The 16,127-nt window shown below is 43.3% G+C and overlaps 1 protein-coding gene across 1 annotated transcript in view; it reads right to left on the reverse strand.

Moving 5' to 3' along the window:
* Nucleotides 1-16,127, reverse strand: part of LOC139530186 (protein phosphatase 1H-like) — a 59,233-nt gene that overhangs the window by 19,138 nt on the left and 23,968 nt on the right. Inside the window, exons 4-6 of the mRNA XM_071326359.1 lie at nt 11,502-11,614; nt 11,342-11,426; nt 10,727-10,845 (exon numbers count right to left, since the gene is read on the reverse strand). Of these exons, the coding sequence (XP_071182460.1) occupies nt 10,727-10,845; nt 11,342-11,426; nt 11,502-11,614 (317 nt within the window). The remainder of the gene's footprint in view (nt 1-10,726; nt 10,846-11,341; nt 11,427-11,501; nt 11,615-16,127) is intronic.

Consider the following 16,127-nt stretch of genomic DNA (forward strand, 5'->3'; position numbering starts at 1 on the left):
ACTTACTTCCCATAATTTTTCAATGTAAACCTTCCACCTTCCTTGCTTAGCAGCAGTTATGACCATATCGAAAATAACCACCCGCTTGCCACAAATCACACACCGTTATACTGACTAAAATTATTTGGGGTTTCCTACTCTAAATTCACACCTGCGTGTTAATGTGAAAAACACCGGCTTCTCCATACCTTGTCTCCATACCTTGTCAGATGCATTTCAGCTGTGCTGGTGTAGAGAGAAGAGAATTAGACAAGACTGGAATGGTTTTCGGATTACAGGTTCCACTCGGGGAGGGGAGACCATATGTTTCCACCCTGGGCCAGCAGGTCTCACACTCAGCACTTTCTGCAGAGTGCAGAGCTAGAGCTGAGGCCAGGTTATCCAATCATCCATTTGGCATTACATGAACTCTGCATGTAAGGCCGTGCACAGAAATGCTGTCATGCGCTTTAGCCCCTTAATCTATGGTCCTTTATGACTCTGCTGAACTAAAACTAGAATAGAGAATAACTAACTATTATAGTATCATACTGTAGTTCTTTTCATTCAACATTGTACCTGAATAAAATACCTAATAATAAAGAAAAACGGTGTAATTTTGAATTCTGTACAGTTGGCGATGGAAATAAGTGGGAAATAAATTATTGTTGTCCATCAATAAAGAGAAACTACATGGTATTGACAATTTAGATGGAAAACTACGGAGGATGGTAGTGGACTATATTGCCACTCCTGTTTGTCATATCTTTAATCTGAGCCTCGAGAAAAGTGATTGTCCTCAGACCTGGAGGGAAGCTAAAGTTATTCTGTTACCCAAGAAAGGTAAAGTGCTCTTTACTGGTTCTAACAGCCGACCAATCAGTTTGCTGCCAGGTCTTAGCAAACAAAACAAAAACATTTTGGGACCAGATACAATGCAATTTCTCTGTGAACAAATTAAACAACAGACTTTCAAGCATGCTTATAGAGAAGGGCACTCAACATGTACTGCACTGACACAAATGACTGATGATTGGCTGAAACAAATTGATAAGAATATTGCGGGAGCTGTATTGTTAGACTTTAGTGCAGCATTTGATGTTATTGACCTTCATCTGTTATTGGTAAAATGTACACTACCGTGCAAAAGTTTGGGGCCACTTACAAATGTCCTTGTTTTTGAAAGAAAAGCACATTTTTTGTCCATTAAAATAACATCAAATTGATCAGAGATACAGAGTAGACATTGTTAATGTTGCAAATGATTATTTTAGCTGGAAACAGATTATTTTTAATGGAATATCTACTTAGATGTACAGAGGCCCATTATCAGTAACAGTCACTCCGGTGTTCCAATGGCACGTTGTGTTAGCTAATCCAAGTTTATCATTCTAAAAAGGCTAACTGATTAGAAAACCATTTTGAAATTACGTTATCACAGTTGAAAACTGTTGTCCTGATTAAAGAAGCAATAAAACTGTACTTCTTTAGACTAGTTAAGTATCTGGACAATTAGCATTAGTGGGTTCGATTACCGGCTCAAAATGGCCAGAAACAAAGATCTTTCTTCTGAAACTCGTCAGTCTATTCTTGTTCTGAGAAATGAAGGCTATTCCATGTGAGAAATTGCCAAGAAACTGAAGATCTCGTACAACGCTGTGTACTACTCCCTTCACAGACCAGCGCAAACTGGCTCTAACCAGAATAGAAAGAGGAGTGGGAGGCCCTGGGGGCACAACTGAGCAAGAGGACAAGTACATTAGAGTGTCTAGTTTGAGAAACAGACGCCTCACAAGTCCTCAACTGGCAGCTTCATTAAATAGTACCCGCAAAACACCAGTCACAACGTCAACAATGAAGAGGCGACTCCAGGATGCTGGCCTTCTAGGCAAAGTTGCAAAGAAAAAGCCATATCTCAGACTGGCCAAGAAAATGAAAAGATTAAGATGGGCAAAAGAACACAGACACTGGACAGAGGAAGATTGGAAAAAACTGTTATGGACAGACGAATCTAAGTTTGAGGTGTTCGGATCACAAAGAAGAACATTCGTGAGATGCAGAAAAAATGAAAGATGCTGGAGGAGTGCTTGACGCCATCTGTCAAGCATGGTGGAGGCAATGTGATGGTCTGGGGGTGCTTTGGTGGTGGTAAAGTGGGAGATTTGTACAGGGTAAAATGGATCTTGAAGAAGGAAGGCTATCACTCCATTTTGCAATGCCATGCCATACCCTGTGGACGGCGCTTAAATGGAGCCAATTTCCTCCTACAACAGGACAATGACCCAAAGCATAGCTTTAAACTATGCAATAACTATTTAGGGAAAAAGCAGTCAGCTGGTATTCTGTCTATAATGGAGTGGCCAGCAGTCACCGGATCGCAACCCTATTGAGCTGTTCTGGGAGCAGCTTGACCGTATGGTACGTAAAAAGTGCCCATCAAGCCAATCCAACTTGTGGGAGGTGCTTCAGGAAGCATGGGGTGAAATGTCTTCAGATTACCTCAACAAATTGACAACTAGATTGCCAAAGGTCTGCAAGGCTGTAATTGCTGCAAATGGAGGATTCTTTGACGAAAGCAAAGTTTGAAGGACACAATTATTATTATTTCAATGAATAAATCATTATTTATAACCTTGTCAACGTCTTGGCTCTATTTCCTATTCATTTTCCAACTCATTTCATGTATGTTTTCATGGAAAACATGAACATTTCTAAGTGACCCCAAACTCTTGAACGGTAGTGTGTTAAGGCTTTACATCCTCTCCCAACACCATGGGTTGAGAGCTATCTATCCAAAAGAACAGAGGGTTTTCTTTAATGGAAGCTTCTCTAATGTAAAGTGTACCAATCCTATCTATAGGCTAACCACGCTACCCTAAGGGGCCCCGTGTTGAGGGTCAGCGTGGCGGATGTGTTGTTGCCTACCCTCACCACCTGGGAGTGTCCCGTCAGGACATCCAGGATCCAGTTGCAGAGGGAGGTGTTCATTCCCAGGTTCCTTAGCTTAGTGATGAGCTTGGAGAACACTATGCAGTAGTTAATGAACAAACATTCTCACATAGGTGTTCCCTTTGTCCAGGTGGGAAAGGGCAGTGTGGAGTGCAATAAACATTGCGTCATCTGTGGATCTGTTGGGGCGATATGCGAATTGGAGTGGGTCCGGGATGATGTGAGCCGTGACCAGCCTTTCAAAGCATCTCATGGCTACAGATGTGAGTGCTACGCAGCGATAGTCATTTAGACAGGTTAACTTGGCATTCTGTGGCACAGGGACTATGGTGGTCTGCTCGAAACATTACAGAATGGGTCAGGGAAAGGTTGAAAATGACACCCAGTGAAGTTAGTGTTTAGAGCGAACTCCCCCCGTCTCGGAGCTCGTTCTATCTCTGTCTTGCTGGAGATAAAGCATCTGTGACAACGTGACATACACACAATCCTGTTCTAATATCTGTTCCCACTCACACCTCTGGGACCGTCAGGAACAACACTTTAGTTGCTGCAAACAGCACCAGACATTCACAGGCTCATTTTCCTGACAAAGACCCAGTTTGGCATCAAAACGTTGTCTGATTAACCTACCCCCCGGCGCATATACCAGTGTGTGGATTTATTTTCTGTCTGTCATTGTTAGTTAAAGTAGACTATTGTTTTATTCATAGGATTTTTTACAACCACCACAGTGTGATGTGTGACTGAGGGAGGGGAGGAAAGGTGGTGGGTGTAGCTGCTTGTCTGTATGCTCTCTGCTCTGCTGATGATGAGAGATGGGCAGGAGTGCAGTGATCTCATCTCTTATGAGCGGGCAGGGCCACACTCAGTGCAGAGGTGTGAGAGACATTAGCTCTACATGCTTAGAATTCTAACCACACACAATTTCTTACCTGGGCCACGCCAATCGCGGGTTGAAGGTGTTTTTTAAGACGCTAAAGGCGTGTTACGGGTACAGGGATGGTAAGATAGAAAGGGGTGTTGTCCCTGATACTAGGTGTCTAGCAGCTTGATCATCATGGTACTTGTTGGTAGTAAGTGAACAGGCATATTTTACAGTAAGTATAATTTAAACCTGTATCTCATTCTGGTAAGTGGTGAAATAAGTACAGCTAGTTATAATTGTAATGGCTTAGCAGATAAAAAAAAGACAAATCAGTCTTTACATGGTTAAAAGGGAAGGAATATAATGTATATTGTTTAAAGGAAACTCACTCTACAATTACAGATGAAGTTGTATGGAAAAAGGACTGAACACATTAGAACTAGTGGATATAGGTAGGCTTACAAATCCAGACTTTCCACTAGATGTTGTAACATTGCTGTGGGGACTTGTTTCCATTCAGCCACAAGAGCATTAGTGAGGTCGGGCACTGATGTTGGGCGATTAGGCCTGGCTCGCAATCGGAGTTCCAATTCATCCCAAAGGTTTTGATGGGGTTGAGGTCAGGGCTCTGTGCAGGTCAGTCAAGTTCTTCCACACCGATCTCAACATACCATTTCTGTATGGACCTCGCTTTGTGCCCAGGGGCATTGTCATGCTGAAACAGGAAAGGGCCTTCCCCAAACTGTTGCCACAAAGTTGGAAGCACAGAAATGTCTAGAATGTCATTGCTGTAGCGTTAACATTTCCCTTTACTGGAACTAAGGGGCCTAGCCCGAACGCAGGCCATTATTCGTCCTCCACCAAACTTTACAGTTGGCACTATTGAGGCAGGTAGCGTTCTCCTGGCATCCGCCAAACCCAGATTTGTCCGTCGGACTGCTAGATGGTGAAGCGTGATTCATCACTCCAGAGAACGCATTTCCACTGCTCCAGGGTCCAATGACAGCGAGCTTTACGCCACTCCAGCCGACACTTGGCATTGCACATGGTGATCTTAGGCTTGTGTGCGGCTGTTCGGCCATGGAAACCCATTTCATTAAGCTCCCGACGAACAATTATTGTGCTGATGTTGCTTCCAGAGGCAGTTTGGAACTTGGTATTGAGTGTTGCAAACAGGGACAAATTATTTTTATGCGCTACGACACTCAGCGGTCCAGATCTGTGAGTTTGTATGGCTTACCACTTTGCGGCTGAGCAGTTGTTGCTCCTAGACGTTTCCACTTCACAATAACAGCACTTACCGTTGACTGGGGCAGCTCTAGCAGGGCAGTAATTTGACAAACTTACTTGTTGGAAAGGTGGCATCCTATGAAGGTGCCACATTGAAAGTCACCGAGCTCTTCCGTAAGGCCATTCTACTGCCAATGTTTGTCTATGGACATTGCATGGCTATGTGCTCGATTTTATCTCAGCGGGTGTGACCGAATCCACTAATTTGAAGGGTTGTCCACATACTTTTGTATATATAGTGTACATGGAGAAGGCTTAATCAAGCTAGTTGTCTTGATTACTTTCTTGTATCGTTTGCACTGGCACCAAAAGTAAAACAAGTTTTGATAGGGGTCAGAATGCGGTCGGACCATAAAATAATTGGCATCCACATTACTCTAGGTTTCTTCCTAGGTTTTGGCCTTTCTAGGGAGTTTTTCCTAGCCACCGTGCTTCTACACCTGCATTGCTTGCTGTTTGGGGTTTTAGGCTGGGTTTCTGTACAGCACTTCGAGATATTAGCTGATGTACGAAGGGCTATATAAAATAAACTTGATTTGATCTTACAGAATTTCCACGTGGCTGCAGATATCGACAACATGTTTTTAACCAAGACAAAGGATTTTATGAGTGACTTTTTCCTACATAACATAGGTAGAGCAGATCCACTTATTGTATGGGACACTTTTAGAGGTCATGCAATTCAACACTTCTCTTTAAAACAAAAACTATTTAGGTCAAAATAGTTACAATCAAGTATAATCTATTATAGAAAATAAAGCGAATTCGATGGAAAATTATGAACAATTTACCAAATTCCTTTTGAATCTTTAACATAGAAATGCTACCAGAAAGAGTCATCCATGATTCACCTAATTATGCTTTGAAAGATGAAGCAAAGTACTTTAAGCATACGTTCCCTTTTCAGTCTCCTCCATTTCCACTAACTGAAGGTAACTGTAAGGATTTCTTCCCCTAATAATAGTGTAAAATTAACAGTTGTACAGAAAGACTTGTGTGAAGGCAAAATTGCAGAGGAGGAACTTCTTGATGCAATTAAAGCCTTTAGGCCAGGGACAACTCCAGGGCTGGATAGCATACCAGTTGAGGTACAGTTGAAGTCAGAAGTTTACATACACTTAGGTTGGAGTCATTAAAACTGGTTTTTCAACCACTCCACAAATTTCTTGTTAACAAACTATAGTTTTGGCAAGTCGGTTAGGACATCTACTTTGTACATGAAACAAGTAATATTTCCAAAAATTGTTTACAGACAGATTATTTCACTTTTATAATTCACTGTATGACAATTCCAGAGGGTCAGAAGTTTACATACACTAAGTTGAATGTGCATTTAAAACAGCTTGGAAAATTCCAGAAAATGTTGTCATGGCTTTAGAAGCTTTTAATAGTCCTGGTCAGGTCCTGGTCAGTCCCTGAATGGGAGACCAGATGCTGCTGGAAGTGGTGTTGGAGGGCCAGTAGGAGGCACTCTTTCCTCTGGTCTAAACAAAGATCCCAATGCCCCAGGGCAGTGATTGGGGACACTGCTCTGTGTAGGGTGCCGTCTTTCGGATGGGACGTTAAACGGGTGTCCTGACTCTCTGAGGTCATTAAAGATCCCATGGCACTTGTCGTAAGAGTAGGGGTGTTAACCCCGGTGTCCTGGCTAAATTCCCAATCTGGCCCTCAACCATCACGGTCACCTAATAATCCCCAGTTTACAATTGGCTCATTCATCCTCCTCCTCCTCTCCCCTGTAACTATTCCCCAGGTCGTTGCTGCAAATGAGAACGTGTTCTCAGTCAACTTACCTGGTAAAATAACGGATAAATAAAAAATATAAATAAAATAGGCTAATTGACATCATTTGAGTCAATTTGAGGTGTACCTGTGGATGTATTTCAAGGCCTACCTTCAAACTCAGTGCCTCTTTGCTTGACATCATGGGAAAATCAAGAGAAATCAGCCAAGACCTCAAAAAAAAAAAAATTGTAGACCTCGACAAGTCTGGTTCATCCTTGGGAGCAATTTACAAATGCCTGAAGGTACCACGTTCATCTGTACAAACAATAGTACGCAAGTATAAACACCATGGGACCATACAGCCGTCATACCGCTCAGGAAGGAGACGCATTCTGTCTCCTAGAGATGAACGTACTTTGGTGCGAAAAGTGCAAATCAATCCCAGAACAACAACAAAGGACCTTGTGAAGATGCTGGAGGAAACAGGTACAAAAGTATCTATATCCACAGTAAAACGAGTACTATATCGACATAACCTGAAAGGCCGCTCAGCAAAGAAGAAGCCACTGCTAAAAAAACAGCCATAAAAAAGCCAGACTAAAGTTTGGAACTGCACATAGGAGCAAAGATCATACCTTTTGGAGGATTGTCCTCTGGTCTGATGAAACAAAAATATAACTATTTGGCCATAATGACCATCATTATGTTTGGAGGAAAAAGGGGGACGCTTGCAAGCTGAAGAACACCATCCCAACCGTGAAGCATAGGGGTGGCAGCATCATGTTGTGGGGGTGCATTGCTGCAGGAGGGACTGATGCACTTCACAAAATAGATGGCATCATGGAGGCAGGAAAATTCTGTGGATATATTGAAGCAACATCTCAGGACATCAGTCAGGAAGTTAAAGCTTGGTCGCAAATGGGTCTTCCAAATGGACAATGACCCCAAGCATACTTCCAAAGTTGTGGCAAAATGGTTTAAGGACAACAAAGTCAAGGTATTGGAGTGGCCATCACAAAGCCCTGACCTCAAATCCTATAGATAATTTGTGGGCAGAACTGAAAAAGCGTGTGCGAGCAAGGAGGCCTACGAATCTGACTCAGTTACAGCAGCTCTGTCAGGAGGAATGGGCCAAAAGTCACCCAACTTATTGTGGGAAGTTTGTGGAAGGCTACCCAAAACGTTTGACCCAAGTTAAACAATTTAAAAGGCAATGCCACCAAATACCAATTGAGTGTATGTAAACTTCTGACCCACTGGGAATGTGAAGAAAGAAATTAAAGCTGAAATAAATCAGTCTACTATTATTCTGACATTTCACATTCTTAAAATAAAGTGGTGATCCTAACTGACCTAAGACAGGAAATTGTTACTAGGATTAAATGTCAGGAATTGTAAAAACTGAGTTTAAATGTATTTGGCTAAGGTCTATGTAAACTTCCAACTTCAATTGTATGTGTAACATTTTTTGATCTACTCAAAGATCCACTATTAACATGTTTTAACCACTCCTATATAAATGGTCAACTATCAGGTACTCATCAAGAAGGTTTGAGTTCACTACTACTGAAACAGGACCCAGGTGGTAAATATAATCTAATATATACAGTCCATAAAAAAAAACTGGAGGCCCCTTACACTTACTTCTGTGTTGTGATGCAAAAATTGTCAGATATTATTCATCCTAACCAGACAGTTTTATTTTTACATAGACAATACATTGAAGATAATAAGACAAGTACTTGAAAAAATAAAACACCATGAAAAATCTGGAAACCAGGCCTGGTATTCATAGCTGACTTCGAAAAGGATTTTGAAAAAATACGATTGGAACTTATATAGAAATGCCTGGAATATTTTCATTTTGGAGAATCTCTTATACAATAGGTTAAGTATAGTAACCCCAGGTGCAAAATAGTCAATAATGGCTCCTTCTCAGACAGTATTAAACAGCCATTGAAATGTTAGCTATTAAAATCAGATCCAACAATAATATCAAGGGGCTAGAAATTCAGGGCTTAAAAACAAAAGGTGTCATTATATGCTGATGATTCATGTTCTTTTAAATCCACAATTTGGATCCTTCCAGTCTCATTAGAGGATCTAGATACTTTTTCTAACAGTCAATTAAACCAGCCCAGAATCACTGTTCCCCATTCTCCACCCAGCCCAGCCTCCATACCTCTCTCTTACCTTCCTTTTCTTTTCTATCTTTCTCTCTTTGTTTCTTCACTGCTGGCTGGTGTGCCTGCCTGGCAGCTGGGGCGTTTGAACATGTAGAACATGCATGCTGCTAAAACATCCATCAATTGAACACGACCCTAAAACACCTCCCATGCTTAACAACCCCCCCATCTGCACTGTCAATTCACAGCCCAGCTCACTGCCAACTAGGCGTGTGTGTGTGTGTGTGTGTGTGTGTGTGTGTGTGTGTGTGTGTGTGAGCGACAGAGAGAGCTAGTGCAACACAGAGCGAGAGAGAACGCGACAGAGAGCACGACCAAAGAGAGCGCGACCAAAGAGAGCGCGACACAGAGAGAGCGCGACCAAAGAGAGCGCGACCAAAGAGAGCGCGACCAAAGAGAGCGCGACACAGAGAGAGCGAGAGAGAGCGCACGACACAGAGAGAGCGAGAGAGAGCGCGCGACACATAGAGAGAGCGCGCGACACAGAGAGAGCGAGAGAGCGCGCGACACAGAGAGAGCGAGCGACACAGAGAGAGCGCGCGACACAGAGAGAGCGCGCGACACAGAGAGCGAGAGAGAGCGCGACACAGAGAGCGAGAGAGAGCGCGACACAGAGAGCGAGAGAGAGCGCGACACAGAGCGCGAGAGAGAGCGCGACACAGAGCAGCGAGAGAGAGCGCGACACAGAGCAGCGAGAGCGACACAGAGCAGCGAGAGCGACACAGAGCAGCGAGAGCGACACAGAGCAGCGAGAGCGCATGCGAGGCGAGCGGTGTGGTTAGCATGTTATTCAGTACATACTGTAGTTATTGTTTGCTTTTCTAAAGTCGATCAACCTTGCCAGCTAAAATACTGTAGTTAGAAAAGCTAGCTAATCTAACTTGAAATTACTTATTGGTAGCAAGTTATGAGGTTGGGAACCTACAGTGTTTCTGGGCTAGCTAAAACCAACACCATGAAAGTGGCTGGTAGTATTACAGGAAAATTCTGAGTGGGATGTGTCCCTGTGCCCCATATGGGCATGACAGCACGCGCACACATCTATTTTTCTCTGTACGCTTAGAGGCCAGTTCTGAAAAAGGCCCACTTCACTGTAAAGGAATCTGTTAAAAATACATCACAGATATCAGTTCTGTTCCGAGTTCTGGACTCAGTGAGCAGCACTGCCCTGTCCTACATCGGCACATCTTAACAGCACAGACAGAACCGCCTTGAGAAAGAGCCAGCACTGATAAATCTCCCCTTAATCACCACCACCGTCTCTGTCTGTCCCTCTCTCACTCTCCTCAGTCTGCCTCGGTTCTCTATGGAGTGAATCAAAGACGCTATGATGGGCCCTAGTTCAGTCCAGGGATCACTGATGAGCTGAACTGTCCCAGTCATTCACACAGATGACACAGAATGTCTGAGTCCATCAGAGCATGTCCTGTCAATCAGCTGGCACTCAGTACATTGATAAGAATGGGGGGTTCAGATAGACAAAATGATTGCGGACAAAGGACATTATTTCAATAGCGGAGCGTAGTTGCTCGTGATAATGTGAAATTTCAATGACAAATCATGCAAAGATGCCTAATCTTGATTATCTCATGATTATGGTAAAATGGTGGGGGTATGATAGGTGCTGCATTGAGGAATGTAGCACCTGTCTGTAACTTATCACAATGAGAGGACCAAGGCCCGTCATTATTTGAGTAGCAGTAATCAAACAGATAGATGGATGGATACCCACCAGCCAGACATAGTGAAGTCCCTATAGAGCATCCTCTTCCCCACCTCCTTCCTCTGTACTCGTCTGGGGAACTCCAGATGTGTAAACTCTCCCCCTAACAGGTGTGGCTGCATGTAGGCCTTCACATAGAAAGAGGAGAGAGAGGAGCGTGAAGAGATTGTCTTCCTATCCCCTGGGCACGCCAGTCAATTAAACCAGCCTAGACACCAGGCAAAAGAGCTAAGCTTAGTAACTGTCAGTGAGTAACTGAGCAGACCTGGGTTCAAATACTATTTGAATTCTTTAAAATTGTTTGAGCGTTTTCTCTACTCTGATAAGTGGGGTTTGTTATTTTTTGTCTATTGGTTCCATTGTGCCAGTCAGGCTCAATCAAGGCCAGCTAAAATATTTGAAATGATTTCAAATACTATTTGAACCCAGGTCAGGGACAGAGAACAGCCCGGGTTCACTGTGATTCAGAGGGTTGTGGTAGAGTTCCTCCTCTTACCAGGAACTGTGGGCGTTATTACACCAGCACGGACCAGGTAGGAAGCAGGTAGCAAGCATAGTGAATGTCTGAAGAGGGAGGGAAGGTCATGCATTGTGATACAGTGTCTGTTGAGTTCCTCCACTTACCAGGAACTGCAAGCGCTGCCGCTCTGACTCGGGTGTGAACTCTGTAGACATGGGGATAACCTCTCCACCTCGGATAATGATTGCTCTGTGCAGGACAAAGCAATCGGTGTTAATTCAAACAGTTTGAGTGTTTATTTCAGTGTGTGCGTCTGTGTCTCACCTGCTGTCCCCGGCATTTCCAACGTAGAGCTTTCCGAGTAAAAAGAGCGCACACAGAGCAGTACAGCCTCCTGAGACGTTAAACACAGCCTTGTCTCTCTCAATCTGGGCATCCTGAAAACCAAACACATAAATATACATTGAGAGTACAAAACATTAGGAACACCTTCCTAATATTGAGTTCCACCCCCTTTTGCCCTCAGAACAGCCTCAATTTGTTGGGGCAGGGACTCTACAAGGTATCAAAAGCTTTCCACAGGGATGCTGGCCCATGTTGACTCCAACGCTTCCCACAGTTGTGTCAAGTTGTCTGGATGTTCGTTGGTGGGGGACCATTCTTGATGCACACGGATTCACCTGGTCAGTCTATGTCACGGAAAGAGCAGATGTTCCTAATGTTCGTACACTCAGTGTACATATACACGTCACAATAACACAACACATACATATATCATAAATACACATACAACACACTCACATAAATACACATGAAAACATACACTACCAATCATAAAAGAAAACACTTTTTTCCCACACTACAATATAGCACAAAGACCTGCTATGGATTAAAATCCTTGCTACAGTAACATACTGTACATAACATGAGAGGAATACGTCAAGGAGAGATAAAAAATGATGGAAACCTGAAGACAAGGTGACGTTTGAGGGAGTAATCGTTATTACACGGCTTAATTAGGTCGATTATTTCAATACTAATTAAACCAAGAGAATTATTTAAAAAATCTATGATATTAATTAGATGAATAATTAATCCGTTACTGAATTAATCAAAAAGGTAACATAAAAAGTTGAACCAACCAAGCTATAGTTCTCAACCTATATATTATGTACGCTCACTAGTTAACCCTTTGTTATCTAAAACTATCGTAAAAGTGTCGTGGAAGAGTTGAATTGGTTTGAAGCGCAAAAGGCTCCGGCTCGGTGGGCCCATCTCATATTTCTGTAGCGTGAAGCAGCTTGATGTACAAGTACACCCCCTGGGCAGGACGCTCGTCTATCAGGGTGAACAATCCTACTCTGAGACGTTGGCTGTATAAATACAGGCCGAGACCAGGAGGTGATGAGTAAAAATGTGTGTATTTTGGGTTATAGCAATGTCATGAGTCTCTAGCACAATGTTAAGAGTGACAAAATAATGTCCGCTAATTTACTCTGTCCCTAGCTTGTAGTCCCCCTGTGGAAAACACACTCACGCTAGAGCACTCTGCCTTGCGCTCTTCTGCTGGCTATCAACTATCTGATGGAGCACACTGTGTGTGTTTCTGTGTAACAAGGCCCTAGTGACACCCCAGCACCCTCCACCCTGGCCCCACCACTGCTGTCACCTTGGAGGAGAAACACATTGCTCAGGAATGTGTGTGTGCATTAGGGAGGGGGAACTTAGTGAACAAAATGTGTCCTTCACCGAGGGTAAGTTATGACTCTGTAGCAGTGCATACCTACGTATCCTGCTATCAAACGCCTGTGGCTGCAGGGAGGAAAGGCTTCAATAATGAAAATGTCTGCATAAACAACTAGCTACACCCCCCCCCCCCCTGCAAAAAATGTTTTTAACACCCTTGCCTATCTTACACTAACACTCGCACTTGTCTTGTCTCGTCTCACTAGCGCTGGTTTAATGAGGACATTTTTGTTGTTTACTATGACTGGGATATGTAGTTGTATCACCTAGCCACCTTAAGACGAATGAACTGTAATACAATGTAATCAAAGTTCATGTGTCACGTGCACAGGATACAGGGTGTAAACGATACAGTGAAATGCTTACCGCAAGCTCTCCTCAACAGTGCAGTACACTTTCAAATCGCTCTCATCTGCTAAATGACTAAAATAGGTCAATGCAAGACAACAGTTAGGATTATGGTTTGCACCCTATTGCAGGTTCATTTGACTGCAGCTTTAGTAGGGTGTATACACAGTACATGTCTTTACAGGGCGGGAGACTAGGCCAAAAATCGGATCTCCCCCAGTTATTTATGTCCTTCTCAATGTAAACAGTGTCGTCATCGTGAGCCACGTTTCTTTTTTATGTTTAAACATCTCCGTGTTTATTAGGCTCTGGCAGCCTCCTCCAGAAACAGCCCGTGGTGGTGATTCATGTCAACCTGAGAACTAGAATCAGAGCCAGTGGTTCTGATTCTAGTCTGAATTATGCACCACCATCACCCAAATCAGTGACAGATTTCACTTGAGAATGAGGTTCATTAAAAATAAGAAGCAAGATTAACGAAGAGATGGGGAGCAAAGCTCCAGACAAGAGCCAGACAAGAGCCAGAGGGGATGAGGAACAAAAAAAAGATGGGAGAGAAGAGGGATACGGATTGCCTGTGAAAAAGAGTGAAGAGCGAGAGAGAGGGGCAGAAAATAGCTTTATCACGCTATGAAATCAAGTATAGGAATGAGCTGAATATAATGTGGAATATCATGGTGAAGGTTTTTGACTCTATAACGATCAAAAGGCAAACATCTGCATGACATACACTCAACTGCATCGACACGACAGTGAACTGCTTTCTGATGAAATTGTGCATTTATATATAGACGTTTAATCTTAAATCCTTGTACGTCACACATTCATTACAACACAATCGTTAAGCATCGACACAATCTGAAATGTGCACAGGTGCATGGGAAATGGTGCATTATTACAGTTGATAGTTTGGGTTGACAGTGACACTGGACTTGGAAAATTACACTAACTCACTCAATGGATGGCCGCACACTGCCATCTAGTGGTGATGATGAGAAAAACAACAGCTACTGCTGCAGTACCCAGGTTTGTCTGAAGTCATGTGAGTTATTGTAAGGAGTTGTGTGAAACAGATGAGACCAGAATGCAGTTGGCACTAAGTGATCAACATTTCAGACTTAGATTGTATCAGTGGACTAGACACCAGGTGGTGAACTCTTAGCTCTCAAGAAAGGAAACACAACAGCAGAATTTAGCGAGTGCCAAAATTTGTCTTGAAGCCAAAGCCAGAATCCTCAACAACAAGATGAAACAATGAGGCTAATAACCAATGACCTTGCTGACTCCTCATTGGCCAAAGCCTGTCAAGACCACACTCTTGATTGGCTGTGTGTCCGACCACTGGGCCACTCAGTGAGCTAAGTCGAAGTCCACACATCCTCTTACAGCACCACAACCAGATGGTGAGCAGCACTGAAACCTTTGGCCTGCGGGTTAGAAGGGGAAAAAGTCCATAAATCGTGGTGCTGTGGACTGACTGGCACCATATGCTGCTGATTTGAGGAACAGCCACAGATAATGGATTAGAGAGACTGGGAGGGGGGCAACATGCCGACACTAAACGCACCCTTATCACTGGCAGCCAGCTGTTAGACGCCACTCAACTCTCAGTGCCAAAGAACTGCTGAGGAAAGCAGACACAGCTAAAGATGGAGTTAATTCAAATCAAACCAGGAGCGATGACACAATCTATTTCAGACATACAGTTGAAGTTGGACGTTTACATACACCTTAGCCAAATACATTTAAACTCAGTTTCACAATTCCTGACATTTAATCCTTGTAAAAAATTCCCTGTCTTATGTCAGTTAGGATCACCACTATTTAAGAATGTGAAATGTCAGAATAATAGTAGAGAGAATGATTTATTTCAGCTTTCATTTCTTTCATCACATTCCCAGTGGGTCAGAAGTTAACATACACTCAATTGCCTTTAAATTGTTTAACCTGGGTCATACGTGTTGGGTAGCCTTCCACAATCTTCCCACAAGAAGTTGGGTGAATTTTGGCCCATTCCTCCTGACAGAGCTGGTGTAACTGAGTCAGGTTTGCAGGCCTCCTTGCTCGCACACGCATTTTCAGTTCTGGCCACACATTTTCTATAGGATTGAGGTCAGGGCTTTGTGATGGTCACTCCAATACCTTGACTGTCCTTATGCCATTTTGCCACAACTTTGGAAGTATGCTTGGGGTCATTGTCCTTTGGGAATACCCATTTGCGACCAAGCTTTAACTTCCCGACTGATGTTTTGAGATGTTGCTTCAATATATCCACAATTTTGCCATCTATTTTGTGAAGTGCACCAGTCCCTCCTGCAGCAATGCACCCCCACCCCCGTGCTTCACGGTTGGGATGGGGTTCTTCGGCTTACAAGCATCCCCCTTTTTCCTCCAAACATAACAATGGTCATTATGGTCAAACAGTTCTATTTTTGTTTCATCAGACCAGAGGACATTTCTCCTAAAAGTACGATCTTTGTCCCCATGTGCAGTTGCAAACCGTAGTCTGGCTTTTTTATGGCGGTTTTGGAGCAGTGGCTTCTTCCTTGCTAAGCGGCCTTTCAGGTTATGTCGATATAGGACTCGTTCTACTGTGGATATAGATAGTTTTGTACCCGTTTCCTCCAGCATCTTCACAAAGTCCTTTGCTGTTGTTCTGGGATTGATTTGCACTTTTCGCACCAAAGTACATTCATCTCTAGGAGACAGAATGCGTGGTCCCATGGTGTTTAGACTTGTGTACTATTGTTTGTACAGATGAACGTGGTACTTTCAAGCATTTGGAAATTGCTCCCAAGGATGAACCAGACTTGTGGAGGTCTACAATTGGTTTTCTGAGGGCTTAGATGATTTATT

The sequence above is a fragment of the Salvelinus alpinus genome, chromosome 9 (assembly GCF_045679555.1).
Source record: "Salvelinus alpinus chromosome 9, SLU_Salpinus.1, whole genome shotgun sequence".
Taxonomy (NCBI): domain Eukaryota; kingdom Metazoa; phylum Chordata; class Actinopteri; order Salmoniformes; family Salmonidae; genus Salvelinus; species Salvelinus alpinus.